The sequence below is a fragment of the Anguilla rostrata genome, chromosome 13 (assembly GCF_018555375.3).
Source record: "Anguilla rostrata isolate EN2019 chromosome 13, ASM1855537v3, whole genome shotgun sequence".
Taxonomy (NCBI): domain Eukaryota; kingdom Metazoa; phylum Chordata; class Actinopteri; order Anguilliformes; family Anguillidae; genus Anguilla; species Anguilla rostrata.
In genome coordinates, this window is record NC_057945.1 from 27,968,602 (window position 1) to 27,995,466 (window position 26,865).

Here is a 26,865-nt window from a genome sequence, read left to right on the forward strand (position 1 = left end):
GCAGTGATTTTTGTAAGAAGATAAAGAAGTCATTTATCGCTTCCTTTGGCCTTGTGCACCTCTGGCCCCCAACCAAGAGGAAGAGAGGATAAACTAATCCCTCGATCCAGGAGTCTGTGACTACCCTAATTGACATTCAGATTGGACTGTCAGAACGCACACAGAAGAACAGGTGTGGTTACGGGCCAGGTAACTGCAGAATTATTGGGTTTGTACTACACAAGGTCCAAAGAAAAAAAAAAAAAAAACCCTCACGACAAATTGCAGAGAATTAAAGCTGTCTGATGAGAAAGCTAAAAAGCACGGCACAGTCTGAGCGCAGTCTAAGCGCAGTCTGAGCGCAGTCAGCGCATGCAGGAGGGTTCTGTGCGCAGCGCTGCGCGTGTCCCAGCCCCGGCCCGAGCCGACGCGAGGGGGCGGCTAAACAAACGCCGCGGGACGAGCGCGCAGCCCGACGCCGCGCTCGCCAGCCCCCTTTTTGACAATTCCCAACATGCAGCGGTGCGTCGTAGCCCCGCCGTGCCCTCGCCTCCGATTGCGCAGGGAAGGGCTGACGAGTACAGAGTATTTACTGATGCAGTTATCTTGTCCTGTGACAGGCAGAATCAATCAATCACCGCGCGAGGGGCCGCGTGGCCTAGCATTCCAGGCACATCTCCTCACTCCGGGGCAGGAGATCGCGCGGTGTTATCCAGCCAAATTTGATCAACAAATGCGGTTCCCCCAGCGCCGCGGCAATCTCAGATGAAGATGATATTATGTGGGAGAGAGCAAAGTGATAAAAGCAGTGCAGAGAGGGGGATCACTCCAGGTGCAGCCTCCTCACCCAATCTGTTTCTTAAAGGCACGCGACGACTTCGTCATGACAGAGCAAACCAGCCTGCCGGTCCCCACGTCGCCCTCTACAAGGTCCTCACGATGAAAATTACACACTGCCACTGCTCAACGTGACGTAGCCGTAGATACGTATTGTCCATAAACTGTTTTAAAATACAGACACACACAGTCACATACACACATAAACACTAAGTATATATGAATGCACATGCAGACAGACAGACAAATGTATACCTACATTAGAAACACACAATTAAATCATTTCTGTCTGCAAAAATTCCATAGCAAATTCCAATTAGCAAAATAATTGTTAGCACAATTGGTTTTAAATATCAAAAATTGCGCACAGGTTTCAAAAGGTTACGGGATCTGCATTTCGTGATAAAGAAAAATAAATACATTGTCAACTGCGCAGATAAGACCTGCTTAATTAAGTGCACCCTTGGTGGGGTAAAAACATTTGAAGAATAAACCTTGAATAGTTTGCTTCTTTTTCTGTTGCCCTACAGATATTTTACATAATTCAATCCAAAATACCATCTTTCTGATTCTAACTTTCTTTTTGCATTTTAATGTTTAATAAGGGCCCTTGGCTATCTATGGGCACAATTATTAGATATCCGCAGAGAGAAATTGAAAAATTAATCATACTCTCAATTTTGCACTTCTGTAGAAAATAGGAAATTGCCCAGTCTGAAAGCTGTAGCGTAAAAGCTGTAGCTTTTTCCTTGGCCTGATGCCTGTGCTGGACTAAGGTAATTTGATAGTGTATAACTCTGAGCTGAAGGAAAGACAGACACATGCACCAAGGAAAAAAAAGTGAGTTCAGGAAAATATTTACGTGTAGCGTAATTTATGATGGGTACAGGTTTAATAAGTCTGCCGCAATGATTTGTCTAGGAGTCTTAAAATAAAAATTATGTATACACATAATTGCAAATATGGTATTCACATAACACACCTGTGCAGGAGACAGGCTGCAATGATCTTTGAGTGTGCGCAACAAGGACGGCTCTCGCATACAAAAGAAAGTGGGGGAGGGAGGGTTGTGTTTGGACTGCACACACTCGCATGCACATGCACACACATGCACACCTGTCTATATGTAAATGTCCATCTCCCCCGCTGCACCACACACATTTTTCTGCGATGACTAATGCACGCTCTCTGACCCTGCTCTTCATTGAGCTGTTTCAATTTACAAGCGCTGTTTTTCGAAAAAAAAAAAAAAAAAAAAACCCACACGGAAAGAAATACTAAACTGCGGTGTGCTGTAATTACCGAGTTAAAAAAAAAAAAAAAATCAAATGTCACGTTTTACACAGGTACTTATGCTAATGCAAATGTTGAACAACCTCTGGGCTGCACTCTGTAGGAAACTATTAAGGGTCCAGATTACCTGCCTGGATGCTGGAGGTGATGCCCTGCCCTGCTGGGGCTGTGCACCACCGTGGGGCTCGGCACGCTACGCGCCTCGGTCACCAGCGGTTCCTCCCCGACCTTCCCTCACGCGCTTCTCCCCCGTTTCTGCCTGCCGGTGAAGGGCTGGGCTGCTCCGTGCCGGGCCTCGTCTAAACAACTCTTTTAACATTTGCCCAGGAGCATCGCTCTCTTTGTCCAGTCTCTGTCTCCTAACGCATGTCATCCAACTCTAATCAAGCAGAAAATGGTCATAAATATTTCTTTCTGCTAGATTTCACATTCGCATTTCACGCGGGGGCCGCGATATTTCCCCCCTACCTCCAGGGAGCACCTAATGCAAAAACCAGTTACTTATATTCAAGGCTCATGTTCCTTTGGTAAAACGCAGAACATATTCCCAGTTTGGGAGGAGGCGGGGGTGTGTGGGGGGGGAGAGGCATAAAGGCCTGTCTTATTTTCTGTACCATTTGCTGGCTAGTGCTTTCACAGCCATCCCATTACATCATGTCAGAGACTGTAAACAGCCAAATAACAACACGGGGGCGAGTCGCACAGCAAGGACACCGAAGCGCTTTCTTATGATGGAGGGAGCGGAAGGCCGTTCTTTGCCTTTTTAAACAGTGTGAAACACATTCTTTTCTTGTCCATTTAAATAATATATATTTAAAAGGGGGAAAAGAAAACAACGTGCCCCGGAAAACCCACGTGGGTGTCCCTCGCTGGCGCTCCCGACCGGTATTTATGGAGCCCGTCACTCACGGGAAGCAGAGACGCCATCAGTTTTATTTATGATGAAACACATCACATCATAAGCAAGGCCTATCACTGGCAGAATGGTATACAACCACTCAGGTGTTCGGGCTGCTCCTTTTGCCATCCTTCTCTGAAATAGAGGCAACATATCACGCACGGAAATAATGAAGTCATTATCAATCATCGATGCCATTTATTGAATGGAAATGACACTTAAAATGACCCAGCGTGGTCTGTAGAAAACACGGTGGCAACCAGCTGAAGTTGAAGAATTACAAACACGTACAAAAAAGATATATATGTGGACATGCACGCACGTGCACACACGCACGCACACACACCCACACACAGTCGCACCTGCACACACACTCACTCCTGCACACCTACACACACATGCACACACACGCAGTTAGTCAAATTAAGATTTGCCTCAAAACATTTGCATGTTTTCTTCCCCGCTTCTTTACATTGAGGGACTTACATAGAAAAACAGCTAGATATCATGTGTGTGCTCTTCACCTTATGGGTGCCATTAAAGCATTCAATTATTATTTTTTAAATGTTGCACACCATCTATAAATCAAACTTTCAAACCTCAGTCATTTAAAAAAACTGGACATCTTCATTTCAAACATTTAGCAGAATAGCCAGTTAAGTTCAAAAACTTGTGGGCCTTTTGCCTGCTCTAGTGCCAGTTGATGGCAGAAGGACTGTACGTAACTTGGCAAACAATGAAAAAGACAGCTTTCAATTATTATTTTTTGTGACATTAAAAAGGTTTTTACAGCTATAATATGCAAAATAATTTCATAACATTACAATTTAGCATATGGTAAGTCAGATGAGGCGTCCCCATTACTGCATGGGGATTGTGTGAAAGCTAAAGTATTAGAAAATGCAGAAAAGTGCCAAATTTCTAACTTGGGAGGGCCATTTGTAAAAATAAAAAGGTGACTGCAGTTCCAGGGGTACATTAAGTTTACAAAAGCGCGTATACAGACAGTGCCGGCGGAGTAATGGTTATGCTCAAGTTCAAATGTCGTATCTCTTCTGTCTTTCCTGTGTGAAACCGTTACAGTTCTGGGGTGGGAAAAGAAAAATCCACAGCCTCCATTCAGCACCGCTATATCACGTCGCCGCGCGGCTGACTCATTTAGTGCCGTTTTAAACCCGTAAAGCGGGAAGCCGAGAGGAGCGCTCCGCACGTGCTTCTCAGGGGACCGATATCAGAAGACGGCGCGCTAACAAACGCTTGGCGGTAAACAGCCGTTTTGCCGCGCGCGGCCGGTACCTTCGGGTTGCCGTTCCCCGCTCTGTCATCCGGGCCCGCCCTCGGCTCCGAAGCCGAAGCTGTGAATGAGCGCCGACGTCTGCTGCCCGGCCGCGCGCGCGCGCGTAGATTATAAATAAGAAATAAAAGGCGGGCTGCGCTACACCGCTTCTGCATTAGCGCCGCCCGCCTCTGTCGCTCAGCGCCCCCATTCTTTGGGCTGCTATCGCCGCATCGCTACCTTCAAACCCGGCCTCTGGAGATTCCAGTGGATGCCTTAATCTGAGACACATGCAGCTACAAGGATTAGGGCTTTATTGAAACAAATAAGTGTTTTAATGGGAGAAAGTCCCAGTTTCAATTTCAATAGCTCGTTTAACCCTTATCTGCCAAATTCCTTGGGGCCAATTCTATGTTAATTGGATCTACATTGCACTTGCATTGGGGGTGTTAACAAGCACAGCCTATGAATATTAATTACCCAGAAGTTTTCTGTGTAGAAAATACTTTCCTGATACATATTAATTCTATAAAGTTTTTAAAGTAGAGCTCTCATTAAAAATGTATAAGCCCTGTGCCTCCGCATTTTCCCAAGAGAAACTGTGCATCTTTAACTTTATCCCTAATAAATTAGGTCAAATTGGCCAATCTTAAAAGAGCAGCATCTCTTAAAGCAGCATTATTACTTAACTATCTCCAAACATTCCCATCCAAAAGAATGAATGAGGGATTTTATTTAAACTTAATTTGGACAATGGATAGTGTGAGAAATTGAGTGGGAAACCCTGGTCATGCTAATAACATGGGAATGGTTACTTATCTACAACCTTACAACTAGCAGTCTGTCTGTATGTGTGTGTGTGTGTGTGTGTGTTAGTGCATGCATGTGTGTGTGTGTGTGTGTGTGTGTGTGTGTGTGTGTGTGTGTGTGTGCGTATCTCTTTAAGTAAAACATCAGGGATGCATTAGACAAAATTGTCCCAACTACGCAGGCCCTCAGTAAGCCATATAAAACTGAAACAACACAGACGCCTTCCCTAGCCTGCCTCTTACGGCCAGCTGCTCCACACACCTGCTGAAAGTTCAGAGTTCCCCTCGTAAAACCCCCGTGCTCAGAGATGCCCATCAAAGGCCACCAGGGCGATGAACAATACCGATGACACTTCACAGTGCCTAATGATACCAGCATCGCGGCCATTCATTTACATAAGAGATGTACAGTATTCCCCTAGTCCCATATCCCCCTGGATCTGGGGCAAACAAATGGTCTCTGACATCATCCCGGGACATACGGGATGCAAACAATGTGAGCCCCACCAGTTTCCCCCGGACCCATTCTTGGGCGGTGGCCGTTTGACCTGAAATCCATTATCACCACTGTTTCTTTTCATCTGCCAGAGTTAAGATACAGTACCAAATGTCTTATCTTCCAGCTGAGCCCTTGGGTCCTGTGCGGACATGGAGAGTGAGGAGAGGTTCTGGTTACCTCATTGTCAAACAACTCCTCGGATCCTTTACCCACATGAGCAAGGGGAAGGAGGGGCCGCTGCACAGGATGTTGCCCTGCCGAGTGCTGGCTATTTTAAACTCTGCGGGCACTCCCAAATAACCAGGGGTTCTCATCAGCGTGCCACACAACCTGGTAAGGGAGTCTACGGAGAATGGCGGACCCCAGAAAAAGAGCCGGGACCAACATTTCAGAACCTGCATTTCTCATATCTGCCACGCAATCACAAACCGATGTGTGCCAGCAAAGCAGCAAAGTCCCTCCAAATACGAACTACAATAAACAGAAATGCAGCAACAACGTCAACAACAGCACCAAAATTACATAGGAATAATGATTTGTTGTTAGTCTAAATACTGAAAACCACGCGCTCCAAAAGCAATATAGCTCAAATGAAGGCGACATCACCTGAAGAGCGAGAGGACAAAATAAAAATCAAGGATAGTTTTGTGTAGCACTGTGGTAAGTGGCAAGCAGCCCTTTTTTAATTATTTCTTTCCCTTTTTTACATACAAGCACATCACTGTTCAATTTTCATATCCATCTGCATGATTATTAATCAGACCACACATCAATTGCCAGAACCACCAAAGATATTCGCCCTGTAATAAAACTGTCATCTGTTCTAGTATAAAGACAGATGTTGCAAGTTGTGTGATAACATAATTAATCTGTTCTGTGAGGGATTCCATAAAATTATTTAAATTGGAAGAGCACTATCATTTTACCAATAAAGCAATTTAGGGCAATATGCGGCGTCATAACACTGATCTTATCTTTCCCCCCCGATTTTCAATAAGCCAGGGCTCCCATCGTCTTCACACCGATCTGACAATATTAGCCGTTTACAAGCAGATACCTGCACATGCCAGAGATGGAGGAGAGACAATCTCCACCGGCGAGGAGCAGACAACGGCGTGCGCGCTTCGGCCATGTCCCCTTTAAAAGCGTCGGCGGGGAGGTCATGTGTCACTGCGTTGTCACAGGAAGGAAACCTATCGAGAGGGCTAATGCTCCCCAGCTTCTGTACACAGACCTCCACAGAGGAAAACTCTCTTTTCTGTATTAATGCATTATGCGGTGCAGACATTGTTGGGGTGCTAGTGCGGCACAATTCTTAAGGTGCTGGCCTTGACAACTTGACAATTTCAGGGTTGCTTCCCCATTGGGGAAATGCTTTAATACCCATGAACAAAGTACTTTACCTGAATCATGTCAGGAAGTCTCCACATGTATAAATTAATAACAAATAAAAATACATTAGGTGCGTCGCCCATGATGAAGGCATCTGGTAAGTAAATGTGAAAATAATAATAAATGAAATACATTCATACATATATAAATAAATAAAGACTGTTGAATAATTGAGATCAGCCTTTTTGTGCAACTAACAGATTCATATGATGACATCAGTTCTGACTCCCCCCGGTAGAATTCCTGCTCAATGCAGTGAGTCCCGTTTTACGAGGAGATATTATGTGGCCGCAGAGATGGCTGATTCGAGCTGAACTCTGACCTGCAGCCGTCACTGACCCTCCCTGATTGGCTGGGTGCTGAGGGCAGGCAGTCGTACCGCGGGGACGTGAGGCTTTGGCACTGCTGTTAACGGGGACAGGTTTGCCCACTGGTGCCAATGTGCTTCAGAAACTGCAAAAGGCGTGCGAATGGCACATTAGTCCTCTGATGATCCTGGTTAACTAATGACAGGAGTGTATGATGGTGACAGCGCGGTCTTCTGTTCTCGGTAGAGCACGCTCTGTAAGACACAGGAGTGTGTAGTGTACATGGTGTCTACATAAAACACCAAATACACTAAACAGGTGTTCAGTTGCAATTGTCAATGTACCCTTTAGCAAGCCACTTTGTTTAAATTATAATTAATATAGGACAATGGATATTATTCTTTATTAATTGATAATACTGTATGTTAAATGCAAATGCAATAAATACTCAAAAATATGATTTTCCAGTACAAGATTTCAATGCTGCTCATGGTAAGGACAAAGCAAATGAATAGTATTTTTGTCCGCACATTTCTGCAGCAGAATCAGTCAGCTCTCTCATTTGCTGACATGTAACAATCCTGATGGCACTCTCCATTCTAGAGGAGAAAGAACAGCCTCATAATTGGTTTGTCTTATCTCGCGATTTGTAACAAAGTGTTAAAACCTCACTCTGACAAAGAAGCTGGGACCGACGTTTATCCCAAGAGCTCACTGTCATACGTCAAATAAAACCAATTATACATGACTGGTGTTGTTGTCTTGTTGCATTTACAATATTTTTGGTGTCTTCATGAGGGAAAAAAAATTACAGTTTTTTTTTTTTGAAAGCATTTAAATTTGATTAAAAGAACACTTATTGAAGAGCGTTAATATTTAATACTGGGCAATAATGTAATCTGAGCTCAATTCCTTGCAAAGGAATTGGTTCTTAACAGTGAGTCAGTGATGGCTTGCTTAAACTCACAAGAGATTAAAAAGAAACTGACTTAATAGTCTATAAATCTTCAAAAATTATACCTAAAGTGAATAGAGTGTGTTTGAGCCATTCTCAGAAATAAAAGTTCTTTGTGATTGTCATAACAAAGTTAGAAAATGTATTTCCCTCTTGCAAAATCACTGAAAAACACAACAAAATGAAAAAAGAACAAGAAAGCTCCAGCTATTGCAGAAATGCACCTTTCTTTTTTCTCTTTCCTTATCTCAAATCTTCAGTTCCTCATTAAAACTACACGCTACCAACCACAACTTCTTTTTCAAAGAACAGTGCAAGAAAAGCTGAGAAGAAAGTGTGTTCTTAAAAGGCACATCTTGTCCTCGCAGAAGATCGAAGCTCTGCAAACAGGCCTCAGCCTTTAAACAGGATCTACCATCGCGACCTGGTGACGCACGAGACCGTGATGTGTGAACAGCCGCAGCGTCGGAAGTCGTCTCCGGCCGCACGCGCTGTTTATCGGGCTGCGACGGGCAGTGACGTCCCCTCGTCTGTCGAGGGCGAATCGCGCGAACCCGTCGCCGTTGTCGGCGGTGGCGATCTGATTTCGGCTCGGGGCTGCGGTGAGAACGGGCCGTTCCGGCGCTCGTGCGCGGAGACGAGAGAGAGCGATCGGCGGCGGCGGCGGGGGGGGGAATTCCAGCCGGAGAACGGTGCACACATCAGACGCGTTTCTCCACGTCACGCGCGCACACCGACGCAGGTTACACGCGAGCCGCAGACGGCGGCGGCCTCCGCACGGCGCTGCTGCAAAGCATCCCCGACCCAAAAAAAAAAAAAACAAAAAAAAAAAACCCCTTTCGTGCAGACGAGCGCTCCGACAGCGTCCGCACAGGAGGACTGAAGCGCAGTGACAAGAACGTCAAAGTGCTCATCAGATAAACTGCTACGAGCCGATCGCAGCTCCCAGAGCCCCCGGTGCTCCGCCTTCACAAACACTCGCTATAAGCGCTGGTCTTTACTTCCAAATGACATTAAAGTATGTGCGTCTGGAAAAGGTACATCTTACACATTTATCAGAGGCGTTTGTCCACGTTTTCTGTCAGTGTTGTCATACGGGCATCCAGTGCAATTCACAAAGCGCAGAAACCTGCTGAATACTGCAGGTCCGGAGCACACCAGTGTAAGAGAAATACTTAGCAAATGTATTGGAACTCAGTATTTGATTTACTAATAGAGATGTTTAAATTGAGCTTATGGTCTACTTCCTCCAAATCTTACCACTCCGGAAGATGAATTCCCCTGTCAGAATCAAGATGATCAAACAGATTACAATTATTTTATCCCCATCTTTATTAATGGGTGCTGTCTTTCACAGTTACTTTCTCTAATAAGAACAGATGATGTGCCACCGGCAGGTTTGTTGTTTTTACAGACTCAGGGGACTTTCATATATTTGTGATTTAAGTCAGATCAAATACTAAGTAATGCGTGGACTAGGAATGGGGTAATAATTTAACCATTCTTCATTATATGAATTTTAAATCTTTTGTGAATTTTTCGATCTTAGAAACACAAAGGACACCAAAACAACAGCGGCTTCCAGCAGGAACAAGCAAGTTAATGAGCTGAATGAAGATTCCTAGGGAGCCCTGCCTGTTATATTAAGATCAGTCTGTGCAATTGGATGCTATGTCACACAGCTGATTTACCCCCTGTGCCTGCACACACATACACGCAAGTGCACATGGTTGCACAAGCACACACACACACACACACACACAGACACACACACACACTCCTGCTCCCCTAATACAGTCACTCACACTGTGGGTCTCAGTGTTGGACAGGGGACGTCAATGTTTCATAATGGGTGATGGTCTTTCATTGTGAGACTCGGTATTAACACTGTTTCACTAAATAAGGAGCAAAGTAAAAGTTATCAAATTAATGAGCAAAAACCTTAAACCCCATGGGACAATTAACATGGTTTATGACGCATGATAGAAAATCCAGAGTTAGCCTCAAGGAAATTATTCACTTAAGAAAATAAGAACAAAAGCATTTCAAGGAAACTTGCCTCTTCTGGTAAGCTCTCTAGCAAGGAATATGGCAGGAATATATAACATAAAAATATTTTTACCATCCTTACCAAGCAGCACAAAAAACTACACTCGCACGCACACGCACACACACACACACACATATTCAGCCTCCTTTTCTTTTGATCAAGGTTGTGCCCAACAAATTAATCTTATGCAAATTTAAATGATAATAAAAAAAATTCTGAAATTGCCAAGGGAAACCAACATTCATAAACAGAGATTCATTATAAAAACCTTTTTTTTTTTAAATCATTTGTCATTAAGACTCTCACAGGACAAAGAAACACACATTCTTTGATTGAGGAGTGACTGAATATACAAGAGACACTGACATCTCGGTAGCATGATAAAACATTTCTTTTTCATTCCTTTTTTCTCACTCATTTTTCTTTTTTTTTTTAAACAGGCGGCTCCATTCCAGGCGGGGAAAAATCCTGTGGTGTCAAGTGTGCATCTGTGGCACGTCTGTCTGTGCTCCCTCTCCTCTGTCTCACATTCATCAAAGCTCTAACCCCTGTTGTCTTTGCACAGCGAATCAGAATGTGCCCCTGGCAAAGAATGAAGGAAAAGTCAACAGGAATTAAGTTTCAGTGCAACTGTTTACTCAACTGTGGCCCGCAGTTATTGAAATTTTATCCACGGTTTTGTGTGACTACTGCGGTAATGAATTCAGTATGGCTGCTCCTCCTGCTGACGACACGCTCGAAACGAGCGAGGACCCGGCGGACGACTGCCGCTGGCATCGCGGCGATCGGAGGGGTGGATTTCTCTGGGCGAGCGTGCGCGCCGTGCCACTTCCCCTGGGCGCACGCTGGGCGGGGCTACCTGCTGATGGGAGTGGCCTGGCCTTGAGCAGAAGAGCTGGCACCCGAACCGCAATGCAGACAGCTGCAGAAGCACTCTCGTGTTTGTTTTAATGCTACTGTTACTGTTTGTTGGCGGAAATTCCGAACGTTTTAGTTTTTTTTTTTTTAGCTAAGTTTGGAAGTAGAGCCGATCACGTTACTAGTGGAAATATGATTTTCCAGTACAAGGTTGTGTTTTTTTTTTTAAACAAATACATCTACCCTACACAGAAACATGCAGAGTGAAATGTAAACATCCTTTCAAATGTCATTAAACGGCAATTAGAAACCAAACAAAAAGTGCTTTAAAACACTGAATGCGGAATCAGAACAAAGCGAGCACATACCTAAAGTATTCGTTACATTTTGCTTTTCTGTCCGACGTTCGTTTCTCAGAGGGAAAACAAAGGAAGCATTGGGCTCTACAGTCAGACCAGTATTTCAGTCAGCTATCAGAATGAGTGTGTGTGAGCACCATTTCATTGGACCTTATTACTGAACTGATATTAACAGAGTAGCAAAATGGCAAAATGTGTTGCTCCCAATTCTTCAGTTTCACTGAAAGTAAGAATTTAGAGCTTATGGAGAGGGTTGGTCCCCACACAGAAGCAGGGACCGCAAACGGTAAATAAGCGCGTGAGAATTGCGACCAAAACTCTCTTGACAACAAGCACTATCATATCGGGAGGCTGAGATAACATGAGACACTGTGATCTTTTCAGCACCATTTCCTTAAACACGCTGTCATTCGGTACACATAACAGTGACACCCACAGAAAGAGGCTGTCTGTTTTCTTCAAGTGGCCGATAGTGAAAATGTTTTGGGCTTCACTAATAATAAGGTTGCCGTAATTCGCCACGCTTCATTGGCCAGACACGGAAGGCAGTGGGCATTAGCCAGAGTGCTAGGCGTGTTTTGAAGGGGGCCGGCAAAAGGCGCCGGCATCTCATTGGATGACACACCACCGCAACTGTCTGAGAATCGCACAGCACCTAGACATTTAAAATGTGCTGGAGCAACGTAAATGAATATTTAACAATCGTGCGATGCATGCTACAATAAACACATCCACAACCAAATACATAATCACAGGACAGGCTCTTACCACTCTTTAATCATTAAATCCCCCTCAGCATCCATAAATAGCGGTAATGTGTTTATGACTGTGAACCCTGGGCATAATTAAATATTTACGGGGGCATTTGGCAGGGCCTGGAAGATGGCCGACAGGGGCGCGTGACACTGAAAGGTGTCGGAAGAAGAGGAGGAGGAGGAGGAGAAAGAGCGTGGAGTTACCTGGTGCTGCTGGAGATGGGCAAGGTCAGCCGCGGTGATGTCTATCGACGGGGTCTCGCTCTTGGGCCTCCCGTCCCTCCCGCCGCTCTCCGTGCTCCCTCCGTTCTGACAGACTGAACCGTTACTTGTCGTCTCTGTCCCAGATTCTTGCATCATGACTTAACGACGCCTGAAACGAAAAGTGAAGAAGCAGCTCTTGAGACACTCGCTCAAACCATGGTGATGCGATTGCTTTAAACTCGTGCGCCTGGGCCAGTAAACACGTGTCATTTCCTTCCACGTAATTTGTCTTAGATTATGGGTTTTCCTACCCGATCGCACCCACTTTGAGTTTGTTTGTTCCGCCAATTTCGGCGAAGCACAAATATGCCCGCGGTATCATTTTCCACCATGTAATGAAATGCTATTTTCTGTTTTGTTTTGTTTTTTCCGTCAGAGGTATTCTGCAGGTGACATGACCATTTCAAGCATTGGAAGGAGCAGTGTTCAGCATGAGCCAATATAGGTTGTTTGCGCTGCCTCTTTCTGCAGTAGGGCGAAAAAATGTGACGGAAGACACCAGGCCTCGGTTAAGCCAATGGCGAAGAGCACTGGGAAGCACGAAACACTTTCCAGCACAAACAAAACACATCGGACTGAAACAGATGTATTTACCAGTGCGATCCCATGAGAACCACGCCAGAATGAGTTTATAATGAGGAGCAGGGCCAAAGAGTGGGACGTTTATGGATCACCACCAGAAACATTCATTTCAAAACCAGCAAAAAACATTTCACTCCAGGAGAATGGCCTCATCAAACTCACTCAATAATGAATCTAAAACAAGTACAGAAACCTCTCTGAGGTAGCCAACACAATGTGTACTTTTATAAAAGGCATGTGCTAGTGCTACAATAGTGGACAATGGAAACTGGAACGTGAAAATAAACAATGTCTCAGATTCGGGGTTCCCCTAAACCGTTTATTGTTCTGTTTAACACAAGCGTGTATGTACGTATTTGTGGATGCGCATGCATTTGTATGCCTTTGTGTGCGCAAATACACTTCTGTGTGTGTGTGTGTGCGTGTGTTTGTGTGTGAGACCGCCCCTCCAGAATTTCTCCAGGGATGTGTGAGTGACACCGATAGCAGTCTGAGGCTCGGTTCCCGAAGTCAGGGAGGAGATTTACATCTATTGTGTTCGTCAGGAGTCTCGCTGGTGCGTCGTTTAGTCTCCCTATTCCAGGCCAGTTAATGAAGCTGACCAAGTCAGGCAGAAGTAAATTAACTTGGCTGATTAATTATTTATATGAAGCAGAATAAATGCCCTTAAAACACTGGACCTAATCATGAAGGGAGGTGAAAATTGAACTAAATGCAGATTTATAACATTGCATTTCATGGACTTAGGAGGTATGGTAATAGGGGGGCAGATAAGTCTTAATGTGGGCTTGGCATAGCAGGCCTACATTGCCACTTTCAGCTCAGGACAACAAAGGGCAAAAACATAGCCGTGGATGAAGGGATATCCTCTTTCATTTAACCACATTACAGACTAGGTGCTATGCTGTACAGCTCATGCCAAACATTTAAAGAGGAGGTCATGAAAACAAATACATTGATTAGTAATTACAGTATGAGTTGTCATTATTGTAGTTATTATTGTCATTACTATATAATCGTGACCACTATTATTTCATTTTGTTATGTAGCTCAGATAATTAAAATACAATAATTTCATAAAGATAATTTGAACAAATATAGTATTGTTAATAATAATAATAATAATAATAATAATAATAAAGCTGCACTTAGTGCCTATAGTTTCCCTCTATTAAAGGATTTGTGTAATCCTGGCAGGAGTAGTATCTGTGACTCAGCTAGCACCCTGTCACAGAGTGGTCGCCTTCACTTCCTGTTCTGCAGAGGAGACTCTCTCCGAGTCACAGGCTGCAGTTTGGGCTCCAGAGTGGCCTTAGCTTTCCAGACAGATGTTGACCTGACTCACCCCTCCAGTCTGGCAGTGCTGCTCTTCATAATGGGATTTTCCAAACAAGGAGTGAGCAAGAGGAACACTGCGGGATGGGCGACAGCCAGCCAAAAATACAACTACAGTCACCCCCGTCTCTCCCCTTCTGAGATGCCAATTAGAAACACACACTTTCAGAGGAAAAGAAAGAAAGAAAGAAATCTAATAAATCATGCATTGACATTTTTCACCCTGCCTTTTTTCCAAAAAAACATCTTTTTCTGATAAAAATCCTAAATTACATCCACACACAGACACACACACACACAAAATACTCAGGCAATGAGCTTGTTTTTTTTCCCCCAATGCTACATAAAATGAGAAAGTAATGGCTATTATGCATGCACTGTCATTCTATGCTAAATTTTCATAATTATAACGGAAAGGCGTAAATTTTCTAATGCATGGCATCTACAAAAGTAATCAAGAGAATGAGCCGGAGGGCTATTTTAATGTATGCAAAACTAGTGACCCACGATAAAGGAGAGGAAGCCTACAATGAATGCAAAGTAATGCGCACATGCTAAAAAAATGGCACTGATGAGGGACGGCTAAAATTAACACCCAATTAATTTTCGAATTGACAAACAAATGAAACCCATAAATCTACTTTCTCATTAATTTTTACCATGGAATAATTCAAAATTGCAATATTGCAACCCAAAAAGTACATTATCCATCACGAAATGAATCAAGCAGATAGCCCTAAAAAGAACCTTATTAAAGACATCTTTGACAATAGCAATATTAATATGAGTTATAAAAAAGCGCAGGGAAAAGACGAGTCATGTCGTAGTACCCAAGACCCCCACAGCCCCAGGAACCCCAGAAACAGAGACAGCTCTCTCTGTTCTGAGCTGACACACCAAAGTAGCTCACGAGAAACAGACATGCTTGTTTAGAGAGCACATGTCTAGAACATGTCTATGCAACAAAACAAACAAAGAAGAAGAATCTGGAAATAATGGTCATTCCTTAAGACACCAGCAGGCCTCAAAGCCTTGCTTGACATGTTGTTGATTATCAGATGTCTGCTATTCCGGGGGAATTGTCTGGTTGCGAAAACACAACAAGTGCATGATAAAAAAAAGGTCAGAGTTTCTGTTTGTTTTTTTGTTATGTTTTCTTCAGGAATATGGGGAGTACAGTAAAAACATGGTCACACGGATCTCCCACCTGACTGGTACGGTGGGGCAAAAGCGAGGCGGCGGCATTCACCGAGACAAATCTCTCTTTCGGCCCGCCTGTGCTAATCCTACGCCTGTCCCCTTCCACGTCTCCTGGAATCTGTGAACCCAAGTAGGGAAATGGCAGGGGCAAGGCATGGGCGTGGCCAAGCCGCAGAGGGCTGATGGCTCTCCTCATTTTCTGTGTTTAAAGTTTACAAGAACAGGGCTTCATCAGACACCTGCGCTGACTCGCAGGGTTCTCACATTGCCATGTTTACACAAACTGACAACAAAAGGACAACATTCTTCCGGATGAGATAAAGAAGCACAAAGGACAACAGGGTGGCAGGGGAGCTTTCATAAGCTGTTGTTTAGGTTAAGCTTGGTTTGCAGACTAGACAACGCAACAGGCTGTAAGGCGGTGTGACAAACTTTGAGTTCTGAATTTCTGGCCTCAAGGTCTGTAGAGTGCATGTGGCAAAATATTTTGGCTTCCCGGTCTAACGGCAGCTCTACAGACAAAAATAAGTTTTCCCAGTTTACTCAGCTCATGCTTTCCTCAGATTAAATTCTGCTTAGAAATAGCACAAATATGCTTCAAGATGTGTAATCAGTGTTCTCACATTCTTAGGGCATTTTCCCACCCAAAGGACACTTGGTTACACTTACACTGGCACACACTTTCCAACAAACAAATCTGGACAATAGGTCAACGAAATCCTCAGCGCATACCACGACTGTGGCTCAAAGACTGCGATAAATTTACCTGCTCCCTGGGCCGGGTTTTAAATCCGTAAGCGCGTCACTTTTCAAAGGCCGAGGAGCGATCAAGGGTTCACTCTGCATTCGAGCTTCACGAATTCCTCTCCCATCTCAGAAGAGAAAAGGACGCGGGAGATGACATTCTGCCGAAGGAGACTTCTCAGTGAGACCAAACAATCCTCTAATCTCACAAACCACTTCACCAAAAGTCACAGATAAGCAAAGCAAATCCCAGAATACTGCAACGACATTCCAGGGACAAGTTTTCTTTTCTTCTTTATCTAGCACCCTTCTCTTGGAGACACAGGCGCTTTTAAGTTTCCTCCAGACCTTGCAGGGATAAACGGCCACTCACACTAGCAAACAAAGCAGATATTTGTTTAATAACTGATTGCTGCCATGGATACAGTAAACAGGGGGCCCTGGGTTTGTGTTTATGAACAAACACATCTTCTTGCAAGAGCAATTTAACATTAACCAGGTGGAATGATCAACAGATTTCATAGGTGACGCTCGGGGCAGCACTAATGTAAACAGAACTGGGAGGAGAGAGGGGCCAGGCTTAGGGAATCAAGGTCGATGCAAATGCAGCACAGCTAGAATAAACAGCAAGGGAAAACTCAAGACAAACAAACAGTCATTCTCTTGACATTTGAAGAAGCATTAGGGTTGTGTGTTACAGCTGCCGGTGGCCGCTGTGAATGTGAACAAGATCAGGCGAGGAGGCGGGTGGGGATGGCTTTCTGGGGTTGGGGTGGCGTGTCAAAGAACACTTCTTCAGCACACATTGGACAGATACACAGTACGCAACGGGCAGCTAGTTACCACCCAGCAAAGATTGTCTTTGCAGAACCACACCAAGAAACTTGTAAACCATGTTAAACATTACCTCTTTTGATTATTCAGTAACTACGCCTGGGAATCAACAAAACATGACTGAGTGGGTTCTTGCGTCTTTTCTTTTCTGCTTTACAGTAACAACACGACTGTTATCAAGCGCACAGGTTGTGGTTTAGGCTTTTCAGAAAGGTAATTATTCAAGAAAAATTACTAATAGAATTAGTATCACCAAAATATTATTGTAGTTACAGTGAAAAGACTGTTGTATTATCATATTCATGACATAAATTTATATATCTAAGACCTTAGCAATGCTGACAGTCTAAAAATGTTTTTTTCCATGTAAATATTTTTACAGCAAGACAAAAATGTTGTGAGCAAAATAATTTCTAAATATAAACACTTCTAAATGTAAGCAATTGGGAAAGCGTTTTTTGTCACAAGCTAACGCTGGATCACGATGGTGCTCTCTCATTTTCATATGTTAAATAGGCTGTTTTGTGCGACCACTGATCTGGACTGCCATTCACTCAGAGGAAAGAGCAAATGATAAAGCATATAAAAAATGAAGTTAGAAATGAACGCTTGGACATGAACAGAAGACACGCCAGGGACAATGCGAGGGCAGACGAACCGGAGTGGGCACAACCACGATGTGAAGCTCACCAAACACCGAGAAAAATGTCACCATCGCCGCTCTGACTCCTGTGCCCTTTGATTCTGCTTCGGAATAAATGAAACATGCCACTGAGTAACACAAAAAAATGAATAACTAAAAATGCCACTTAATAAGAAAAAGCATGAAAATAAGATAAAGCTTTGTGACTTAGCTGAAGGCATTGGGTCGTTTTGCAAATGGCCTTCGCCAACTGCTGGATTCAATCCAGTCTGCGGAGCGGTTCTTTGCTGTTAATTCTGTTTCCTGACTGATCCCTGTTCCCCTCCTGATCAAGCTTTCACACTCATTTCATTTAGCCCCTCCAAATCCATTTAGTCCCGTATTGAGAGAAGGGGGGAAAAGAATGATCTAAGAGCCCAAACACATATTTATGACACATACAGAGGAATGTAATAGGATCCTCAAGCGTGAAATCTAGATTCAAAATGTATTACTACACCATCTACAGGAAAAAAGAGCCCGGCACTCAGTAAGACCTTGGAAGCCGTTTCATATAAATATTAACCCATTGCCATGCTACAAGCTCGAATAAATGAAAGACACGGATGCTAGAAAAAAGGCAGACTTTCCCGTGGCGAAGCCAAATAGATATATAAAGTTTATTAAAAACTCAAAGGCTGAACGCACAGTTTACCTCCGCCAAAAACGACTTGCGTTTCACGCATTCTCGTGACACTGCCCTGCCGTAAACACACACATACCAAAAGAACACAGAACAAAAACGACCGCGCAGCAACTGTCGAGTAAATGAAACGAATGACTTTAACGGCAGCCGTACGCGAACGGGACGGTATTTTTTATAGCTGTAAACTGCCGGTTTACCGCACGTTCCTTAGAGAGTCCCCTTTGCTTGCCTTTGATGATCTCACTCACATGCGGCTTACACAGATTAACGCTGCAATGAGCACATCATCGGCGAGACGTGGACCTGGTTTTTTTTTTTTTTTTACTGTATGAAAGTTGTGGGAAATGCAGGACTCACCCTGAAGCTCATCTTACCAATTAGACCTGTCAAAAAAAGAAGTATAATGGGGGAAAGGAAAGAAAGAAAGAAAAAAAAACTGACTTTAATCTCCTTCCTTTCCTATGGGATCTGCAGCAGGGCTTATTGTTTTAACATTATTTAAAGTGTGTCATATACTTTTAATCATTTTTACTAGAATTCATGCTAGGGCTTTACTCCTGGGACTGGTTATGTGTACTTTTAGGAGAGGAAATGTGTTGAACATATTTACCAGGGAAAGAAGGTTTGACTCCTCGAACTTGTCTAATTAATATTCCCTGCTTAAACCACGTGAGGACCTGACAGTATTATTAGAAATACCGTCTTGGGGGGTAAACTTGCCCAGTTGCACACTGCTGGTGTAAATTGCCATGTCGTTCTCAAACAATATCTCTCGCTGGCATCGCTCTATGTGAAATCTAATGTGCACCACTGATGCCACTCTTAACGAATCCGACTAGCTGCACATGGAGAACGCACAAAGACGACAGGCTCCTGGAAGCACTTTAAACGCATTCATGTCAACGAAAATGGAATCTGCACTTCTCCCTACAGCCAACCCAAGAACACTTAATCACAGAGAAGTGGTGTTCTGATGATCAGACAGAATGTTCTGTTATATACCCACTGTCATCACCCTAAACATAAACACTATAACAAAGTAAGGGCTTGGACAGCTTCACATATGTAGTCTGCAGAGGCTGAGGTCACTTGTTATTTATTTGATATGAAGTTCGCTAAATTATCACTAACTAAGCTAATGTCATCACACATAATTTATTTCTCCGATAAAACGATTTGCATGCATGACCATATAATGATATGGATGCAAAACACAGACCATTTACTGTATTTCAACATTTGTTTTGTGTTAAACAGAAAGGCACCGTTAGTACAAAGCAAATTCCCAGTCATCAAACTCAGCACCTGAGATGCTTAGAACGGCAGCTGGCCATCAAGACAATAATGCTGGTCAAAATCAATTCCCTTCACATTCTTTTCTACTATGATAAAATACATATATTGTTTATTTTCCTCCTCCTCTTTATATATAGAGAGAACTATTTTACAGGGCAGTGTCCACATAAAAAGAGCTCTAAATTCAGATTTTAGCTGTGGGCATTCCATGAAAAAACAAAAGGACCTCTTAGCATGCTCAGGTGTAATGGACGCTTATTTTTTGTGGTTCCAATAACCCACGCTTCCCATTAAAGAGGAGCAGGAAAATAAACCAAACGCGCAAGGAGCGCGCACAAAAATAGAATCAAAATCACGGGGGAATTAATACGTACTTTAATAAGGAATTTATATAGCGCCAGCGGAGAGCTGTTGCCATTCCGGCATCTACATCACAACACGCATCAAAAGCCACACGCCCATGCACCGACATGTCCTGAATGATCATACTCAATAATTATCTTAATGGGTTCAGAACGCCTCGTTAATCCACTGAAATAAAGACTAGCCAATGCAATATGCAAATATACACAGATTGGAACCAGCTAGCATTTATGAATAAATGCATTGATAAATATATGTGTGATCTCTATCTCCGCACGCGCGCACACACACGCACACGCACGCACACGCACGTGTACAGTATGTGTTTGTCTCTATGTGTGTATACATACAGTCTGAACAAAGGAAAAACCTTAAGAACCCTTACATCCGTACACCCCCCCTCCCCCCTCCTCCAGCCCCAAATACAAGCACGCACACACGCACACACACACACACACACACACACACATCTTTTAGCCATGTTTCCTTATACACAGTACTTTCTAAAGCGTACTTTCTATAGCGTTCTCTAAGAAGGAGGTTATTATTTCAGAAGCTCAGGCTTTCCAGAAGAGGACTCGGTGGGTTAAAACACGGGAAGTACGCTCCTTCCATTAAGCAGTTAAATTGAAGGTAAAGGGCACAGGGCTAAATACCGAAAGACCTTGTATGAATCTCAGCGCTTTAATGGAATCAGGTTTTAACAACTCTTTTTCGTTAAATACAGCCCGTGTCAGGAGGATGCGTCCTACTCATAAAGCAGAGCAATGACAATGTACAGTGGCACTAATACAAGGACATAGTTCATCATGACATTTTCTGCAATTCCCAACTGATTAGGGTCATTATGTTGGAGGTCTGATTTATGTTGTCATTTCCCCTCACCGATCCTGCATCAATGAATCTTAATGAATTGGTAAATAAGGGTGAAGATTACACTCTATGACACCGAAACATTCCTCACCCTCAACGCCAGAGATTTATGTAGCCAATTAGGGACTAACAGAGAAAATTGGCTGGCAGAAAAATAATATTCTTTATGGTACAAAATGGAAAAGCATTCTTGCTGAAGGGCAATTGTATTGTCAGTGCTAAGTCCATAAAATATTTCCCTTCTTTAAAACACAAAGGATCCGTGCAGTGTTTGAGCTGAACACGCTTTTTAAAAAAGACAAAAGAGAAAGTTCATAAAGGAGAAGGTTGTGCTCTGGTGCTTCTATAAAATGGCCCAAAGAAGGACTGCTTTGGTGTACAGAATAACCTCTAAACTGTACAAATGAGCTACTCTGCGACTGAGGTGTTTACCATTTTACAGAAAACAGTTGCCGACAATGAAAACAAGCCATTTTTGTTATTGCTGATTTTGTTTTAAATACATGCATTATGCAAATGTATGTAAAATGTAAACACCCAGTGCAGGTATGTATTTTCTTTCTTTTTTTATTTTCTTTCCATAATGCTGTATGCTGCCTATCATTTGTCTACACCTGGGTGAGCGCTTAAAAACAAATGAATAAAAACAGTCGCAATCTTATAAAAAAAGATAAATTCTGGAATTATACAAAAGTGCTGCCATGCTAATGACTGCAAATAGTAAGTGCATTTACACACATGCACGCAACTGCACGCACACGCAAGCACACACACATACACACACACACACACAGGTTTACCATTTCAAAAACAAAACTTTTAAGCTTTAAGACCATTCCTTTCCAGACGCGCCGATGAGAATGTAGCTTTGAAAATGTTCCCGTGACAGGAGGATTTTTATAATTAAAAGCTCCCTAATGACTTCCTGCCTTACCTCCCATTGTTTGTTTGCCGGAAAGGAGAAATGATGCTGACCAACTTTATCACATCAGAGACTACTCTTTCTGTGTAGGAACAGAAAAAAAAAAGAAATTATAAATGCGTTGCCTCAAAGAATGAAAAACACCTCTCCTTATTAATCCCAACTTCTTAAGGAAACACTTAGTACGATAATGAGGCCCTTTATGCATTACATATTGTGACTAGATTTAGTGTGGGGAAGCGGCTCTCCACATCAAACATGCAGCTCTGCTATTAGGCAGAGGACTGAGAGCTGGTGTGTGAAAAGAAGTGGAAAATTAAAGCTGAAGCAGCCCAGGAAAGGGCTTAATTTACTGGCATGTACAGTATGCAAATGAGATTACTCTCAGCTTAACTGCATCATTTATGTCCATAATAACAGCATCATCATTACGGGGCTCAAATTAAATTACACCATAATTAGCATATCAAAGTGATTGGTTAAAGTTTAAAACAAATACCCAATTTTGTTAATGAACAGCTGTAATCGCCGTGTACACTCCAATGAAAACATCCAAAACAAATATGTGTTTTGGAATGAAAAGAAATATATAAAAAAATAAAAAACGAAAGGAAGATCCTTCGCCGGGCGACAGGGCTGCCTGTTGGGGTCTTACCTGCTACGCTCGGCACTCAGGTTACATTTTGCAAACTCTGTGTGATCAAAGATGCAATTTTCCAGACTTGCCACTTTGGGAAGTCGTCAATAAAATACTAATCACTTCACGCCTGATGCCACGAGAGTGACAGCTGAGGGTTTAGAAGCCCCTGTTATGAAAATACCTCCAGTCTTTTCTCGCATTAGCCGAGACAGGGTGACGTTCAACTGCCCCCCCCCCCATCCCCCCATCCCCCCCACCCGAACTCTTCAAGAACACGGTACATATTAAAACCCTGCTCGCTTGCTCGCTCGCCCGCTCACTCCCCGCAGAGCGGTGCCTCGCAGTTCTGTAAGTCCGACATACAAATCACACGCACCTTATTTATGTGCCCATGTCTCCAGGCAGAAGTCAATCTGCATGTCATATTTCGCCTATTTGATCCGCGGCTTTTATACTTTCACGTCCCCGCGTTATTGATTTAATTCAAAATTTATGACATGCTACGCGACTCACAAAGTGAATTCACCGGCTTTAACTTTTAAATTCAAGTTTTTTTTTTTTTTTTTTTTTGTTCATTTTTCTCTGCCATTTTTTGTTTTATCTTATTTTAATTTTTTAAATATTTTTACTCCAAACCAGTGGTAATGTACATTATCAGAAACAGACTCTTCAAAATTTAAAGAAGTGGCTTTTTATTTTATTCATTGAGGAATCCATTAAAGGCCTTATTCCTAAGAAGTATGTAAATGATGTGCCTTTCAAGGTAGCACTAGGGCAAATCCACTCCATCAGCTAATGACGGTGCTCATTACATGCAGAGAGGACGGGTAATGAAAGCACTGCTGTCCGCCATTCCCTCTTCCAGCGTAAATCCCTATGAAATGCTAATATCTCACTTCTAATTAAAGGATACTAAGTCCAAATGCACCTTCACGGACAGTAGCCGGCAACATAAATTTTATTTTCAACAGTACGCTACACCCAAAGATGTGGCTTAGAATATTCCATAAATTCATATTTAATACCCCCTGCATTCTTCTCGCTTTCATTTCTCACTTTGTACTGTGTCCTGAGCAGGAATACCATTATGAATTGTGGAAAAAAAAGACAAAAAAAAACATTTTCTTCTACAGATAAAAACACAACACACAAACAACCAGAATAGTTCCACGTGAGAGGGGAGGAAAAAAGGTCAAAACAAAGACAAAAAAAAAAAACCCGTGTCACCATTCCACGTGTATACGTTTACAATGTTTTTACATCTATAGCTGTAAATATGGTTTGCAAGAATATGTGCTGCAATTCTTGGAAAATGACCTTCAAGTCAGCAAACACAAAGTTCATTAACAGCAGATAGGAAATCCTGTATCTTTTTTTTCTTCCGAGTTTAAGCCAATAGGACACTACCTTCTAAACATAATATGCTATCATAAAGCTGTTGTGAAATACACAGAATGTACTCTGTACACATGCAAATATATGTTCCCTCCCTGCCCACCCCCCGCACCCCAAAAATAAATAAGTAAATGAAATTACAGACACACACACACACACACACACATAGAAGGCAAAGTATGAAAACGTTTCAGAGAATCTTTCAATCATGTTTACTCAAGCAAATACTATATCATCATATATATATAGATGAGATGCTACCATTCATACAGGAATGATACTGGCAAAAGCATATTTTTAAAATTAATTACGATAGTTTTCTTAACAATAATGCTACCACACCCATATGCACAATTTAGGCTTTAGCTGATTTCCATGTCCCAATGTTTAAATTTTCAGATATGTAACTCATAACGAACACAATGCTGTGAATGTCTGATAAATACAGTATGCCTATGGATGCGTACTTAGTGTGAAAGAGATGCACACAACTCTTCATCTCAGTCCAACTACCTAGGCCCCTCCATGACCTTTTCCATTTACTGTGCATTACCAGCATGATGAAAAACAAGGCTTTCATGCTACTATACATCTCTCAGTATACCAATCACATTTACTGAATATTAATATGACACATGTACATAAAATATGCATATACTGACAGGTTCTAAGGGCTGGAAAATAACTGTGGATGATGCTCCTCACTTGATACGATGTGATTGCAAAAGGACACTAATAACCAAAGCCTGGTAAATTGTGTAAATACAGGTGTCCATGGGTATGTACTCTGATATTTGCAATTAAAAGAAAAAAATTATGATATAATATCCTGTCCAGACAATATTTGATATTCTATTCCAATTATTTCTCAAAACAGGTTTCACCATCCCATGGTAAAAATAAAGAGAAAACAGTAGATGCATTTAAAGTAGTTTCAAAGTTTGATGAGAAAAAGAAATGTTTTGAGAAAAAAGTATTTTCGTCCAGTCAAAACAATACTGAGTCTGTTCCCAGGAATATTTGTGTTACGTCCTAAACAGATTATAGCAATTGGCTTTCAACATTCCTCATGTCCTTATGTCCCACCTTTCCTATGGACACAGGTAACACTGGAAAAATATCAGAGCCATGAGGATTTTCAAATTGAGGTGAAGACTTCAACCAGGAACGAAGTCACTCACTTCAAAGAAAAAAAAAATCAGCAATCTGTAAGGAAGCATTTTAACTGAGTCTTTGAATGTGCTGGAACTGTGTATGGAAAATCATTCAGTGACATGTGCATCCAGAAGTCGCAGAGAACAAACTGGACTCCGTCTGGGAGAAACTGACCTGCCACAGCAAACTATCAGCCCAAGATTAGCAAGAGACACGGTTCTCTGCACAACCCTCAAACAATTACTGTAAAAGGACCATGGTGTTGGAACCAGGCCTGCTGCTCTGCAAGTCACAGACAGAGTGAAGCCTTTGTCTTACCGCGGCGCAAAGACAAAGTCTGTCTGTGAAACGAACGCGAGCGTGGTGCGACCCGCAGGTGAACTGGCCACACACATCAGTCTAATCCCCCATGATAAATAACTAAACAAGACAAACACAGGCACATCACTCGGCCCCAACACAACCCCAGAAAGGTGGGGGGGGGGGCAGAGAGTGAGAGAGAGAGAGAGAGAGAGACAGATTGAAAGAGAGGGAAGGAGAAAGCAAGGCAGAAAATAGAGAAGGAGAGAGGGAGGTGCACTGAGAGGGCATGATGACAGCAGGGAGAGTGGATAAATATCACATGGAGATCTGAGCCAAGTGCCAGGGAAGGTTGGGTATTGTAACACTTTGAAAAGCAGGGCCTTTGCAGAGTTGTGACATTTGTTTCTTATTGTCTAAGTGGTAGTTAAAAGCTGTTCCCTGAGAGGGCCCCTCGACTCTGGGCTGTGTAGCTTTAACAGGGAGGTAACCATATTAGGATGTGTATGGTAAAGTAAACAATAACATAGTTGCAATGAAATGGAAATTTTTCAGTTAATGGTGTTTGTCATTCCTGTTTTCAGACCCCTGAGCAGCTCTGGCTTTTCCCCTAACCTAGGGAGAGTCTGTTTAGGAAAATAATGTTGAAGCCAAGATTTAAATCGGTGCAAAAGCACAGTAAATAAATATGTCTGCAAAAAAGAAAAAAAAAAAAATCTTTGGCCATTTCTTTTTTTGTTTCACACATCAAATAAACTTGAATTTCAGATGTAAGAGCTTTCCACTTCATCACAAAGTGTTCCGCTTCGCTCACAACTTTAAACTGTCAGACATGAATGTAATATATTAAATGATTTAGCATAGTTCGTTTGATAACCAAATTAAGGGGGATTGGGAAAATGGGGATCCTGATTTGCAATGACGCATGGAGTGTTTTTGCGGATATGATACATACCGGTATACTGACTTTTGAAGCATTTGGCCAACCAGAAGAAAAAAAATAATAATAAAGCGGAATATATTCTGATGTGTCTGGGTCTGAAGGTTCAATTTATCCTTAATTCAAACAACATGTAGAGCAATTTGAATGCAATGTAACACTCATTTCTCTCTAACTCAGCGTGGTTAGCAGTTCTCATCTGCCCTCATCTTCCATCACAGGGATGACTCTATCCCGGCAAAGTGAAAATGAGGACAGAGGCACTGATAACTACTTCAGTGCAGCTACACAAGGATACGGTCTTACAGTGCTTCTTATAGAGTGAAGCAGAAGGCATCATCAGCTGAGATGGAATCAATTTGTCATGAAATCAAGTCTAGTGCTGTGCAATGGACAGGTCACAGCCTCTAAGGTATGAAGACCGGT

General features: G+C 42.6%; 1 protein-coding gene across 13 annotated transcripts in view; it reads right to left on the bottom strand.

Annotated features, from left to right (window-relative positions):
• The window catches only part of foxp1b (forkhead box P1b), a 175,593-nt gene that overhangs the window by 72,771 nt on the left and 75,957 nt on the right, over positions 1 to 26,865 (bottom strand). For 11 of the 13 annotated variants that reach the window (XR_010324918.1, XM_064305238.1, XM_064305228.1 and 8 more), the window contains one exon: positions 12,473 to 12,641. Coding sequence is in view for 12 of the 13 variants with exons in the window: in XM_064305238.1 (XP_064161308.1) it covers positions 12,473 to 12,628 (156 nt within the window). In the remaining variant the exon portion in view is untranslated. Of the gene's footprint in view, positions 1 to 12,472; positions 12,642 to 16,415; positions 16,763 to 17,917; positions 18,424 to 26,865 lie in introns of those variants that run through there. The other 2 variants (XM_064305236.1, XM_064305237.1) reach the window with 2 other exon arrangements.